At 39.4% G+C, this 2,458-nt stretch overlaps 1 protein-coding gene across 1 annotated transcript in view; it reads left to right on the plus strand.

Annotated features, from left to right (window-relative positions):
* dnd1 (DND microRNA-mediated repression inhibitor 1) overlaps window positions 1-2,458 on the plus strand; it is a 15,902-nt gene that overhangs the window by 10,876 nt on the left and 2,568 nt on the right. Inside the window, exon 4 of the mRNA XM_015394480.1 lies at window positions 1,335-1,467. Coding sequence (XP_015249966.1) covers window positions 1,335-1,467 — 133 coding nt within the window. The remainder of the gene's footprint in view (window positions 1-1,334; window positions 1,468-2,458) is intronic.

Here is a 2,458-nt window from a genome sequence, read left to right on the forward strand (position 1 = left end):
CTGTTCAAAGGGAGTTTTTCCTCTCCACTGTCGCTACAAGCATGCTTAGTGTGAGGGATTGCTGAAGAGTCAATGAGTCGATGCAATCAGCTAATTTCCCTTGGATAGAAAACTTTGAATCAATCTGACTGGATGATCTGGTGAACTGTCTCTGATAAAGTGCCTTGTAATGAGATGTGAGCTCAGGACGTTATATAACTGATAAAGTAGTGATCCTCTTTTAGCCTCACAAAAAAAACAAAAATGACGAGGGGCAGACAGCAGGTAAGTGATACTCATCATTCATTCCTTCACTTCACTCCTGAGGAGTGTCTAGTTAAGTGTTTACAGATACATCTGGTGATCCTGCATCAATGGCAGATAGGTGGTTACAAAGTAGCTTTAGTTTGTTTTTAAGTAAGGAAGTCAACCTCCAAACATCGGCTGAAGTATTATTTGGCCAGAGCCTAGCAGACCCCCACCTCTCTGGGGCTTTTCCCAACTGTTCATGGCGCCTGGAAGTAGATTGGCATTTTTCAGGTATGTTGTACAAACTGCAGGCACCCAGATAATGAAAGAGAACATCTTTAGCTGGCAGGTTTCAACATTTTTTAGTTAATTTAAGTATTAAACAAAGTGTATTTTCTGATTGGCTGTCGCCACTGTCACTCCTGAGAAGCTCACTTTAAAAACATCTGATGCACCACTGAATCTGGTCTCTGATTAGCTACCGTTATTAGAGCTGTAGGGCCACTTGTCTTTTTCTCTGCTTTCTGGTAGGTTTTGGAATCTGCAACAGTCTTGGCGGGACAGTATCCTCCTCTCCTTCTGTCTGCTGTGGCAGTTATGGGAGTGGAGCTGGGATGGATCTCTGCTGATTAGATGCTTTTCTATTCAGTAGGTTGTCTGGAAGATAAAAAAAATAATAATAATTTAAAGGAAACCTATGACAGGAACCCGGTGGATCAACAGGATGAAGGATGTTCCATCAAGGAGATCTGATTCTTGTTTTCTGAGTTTGTGAATATGGAAGAAGGTGTTTGGAGTTTAATAAACTGGGTCAAACCAAAAGAAATCCATTTCTAATCATGTATATATCGGCTAATGAGCTGAAAAACTGAAGCAGCAGCTTCTTGCAGTGATTAAAGCTGAGATCTCCCAGTGTTCCCATTAGAAAACATTTCTATTTATTCATGGTCTCGTGTTGCCAGCTCCGCTTTCTGATTCAGTTGGAAAATCTGTAGGTTTATTAATACGATTAAAGATGATTATCGAAAAAGTTCCTCCGCATTAGTAAATGTTGAGTTGAGTAAAAACTGGTGATAACGGTTCTGGTCTGTGTGTTCATGGCAAAGGTTCTGCAGGTGCTGGTGGAGGGCGTGGAGAGGGTGTCTCTGAAGACTGGGCCTGGGATAGACGGGGTCTCTGCCGTCGTTGGCTTCTCGTCCCATTTCACTGCATCAATGGCCAAGAAGGTTCTGGCAGCAGGTGAGCGACCGACGCCGGGTGGTAGCTGTATTCCAGATTTGAATGATATAATCTGGTTCCAACTACAGTATGAATGTGTTTGAGAGGAAAGCAAATGGAATCACCAACACAGAGTTCTGCCAGACAAGGGCAGAGAAAGGCTGAGGCGTCCCTCAGGGTTGATAGTTTGAAGCTTCAGACCCTCTGAGGTCTATCCACCACTAGATTCTGTAGATCAGATATTATTTCAGCTGTCATATAGTGTTTATGACACACTCCCTACTAGCTGTGTGTTAGAACAATAGATGAAAGAGTGATTGGAGCACTAATCATGGTCAAACAGTTAATTCTACACATACATGGAATAAATTCACCACAACTTCTGTTCAAAATATGAGTTTATTAACAAAAATCATTCAGCTCCAAGTCAAACAAATTTCAGTTTAACACTCTTAACTAATACTAGTAAAACTCAACTAAACTAAACTAAACTAACTACTATGTACAAAGAGGAAGGGAAGCATGGTTGAAAACCATATTACAGTTTAAGGTGGATTTTGTGATTTAGAACCAAAGTTTATCTTAAAAGAAGTTATTATGTGATCAAATTAGAAATTGCTTTTCAGACCAATTCACAAAGCAAATCCATGAGGTGAATAAAACATAATTTGGCCAAATAATGTTTTATTGAATGATTTGTTTAATCAGGAAACAATAATGTTTAGTTTATTGATTCTTTCATCAAAATCTAATGAGCATATTAGAAAACAGATTAATACTAATGTTATATCAGTTTTAAATTCAAACCCTTAGTGAAATAATGCTTGTTATAGCTTATAGAGAAAACAGCTAAAAATCAGTTAACACTGGAATGATCAAAGTCATCAAAAGACATATTGGTAACTAGAATCTGTCCCTAACTGTGTCAGACCTTATACCTCTGCCCATGTCTGTTATGAAAGTCTTCTCCAGCAGTTAGCAGCTTAGCTTGCAGGCTCAGTGAGTGAGTGAG

The sequence above is a fragment of the Cyprinodon variegatus genome, unplaced genomic scaffold, assembly GCF_000732505.1.
Source record: "Cyprinodon variegatus isolate N-32 unplaced genomic scaffold, C_variegatus-1.0 Scaffold687, whole genome shotgun sequence".
Classification (NCBI taxonomy): Eukaryota; Metazoa; Chordata; class Actinopteri; order Cyprinodontiformes; family Cyprinodontidae; genus Cyprinodon; species Cyprinodon variegatus.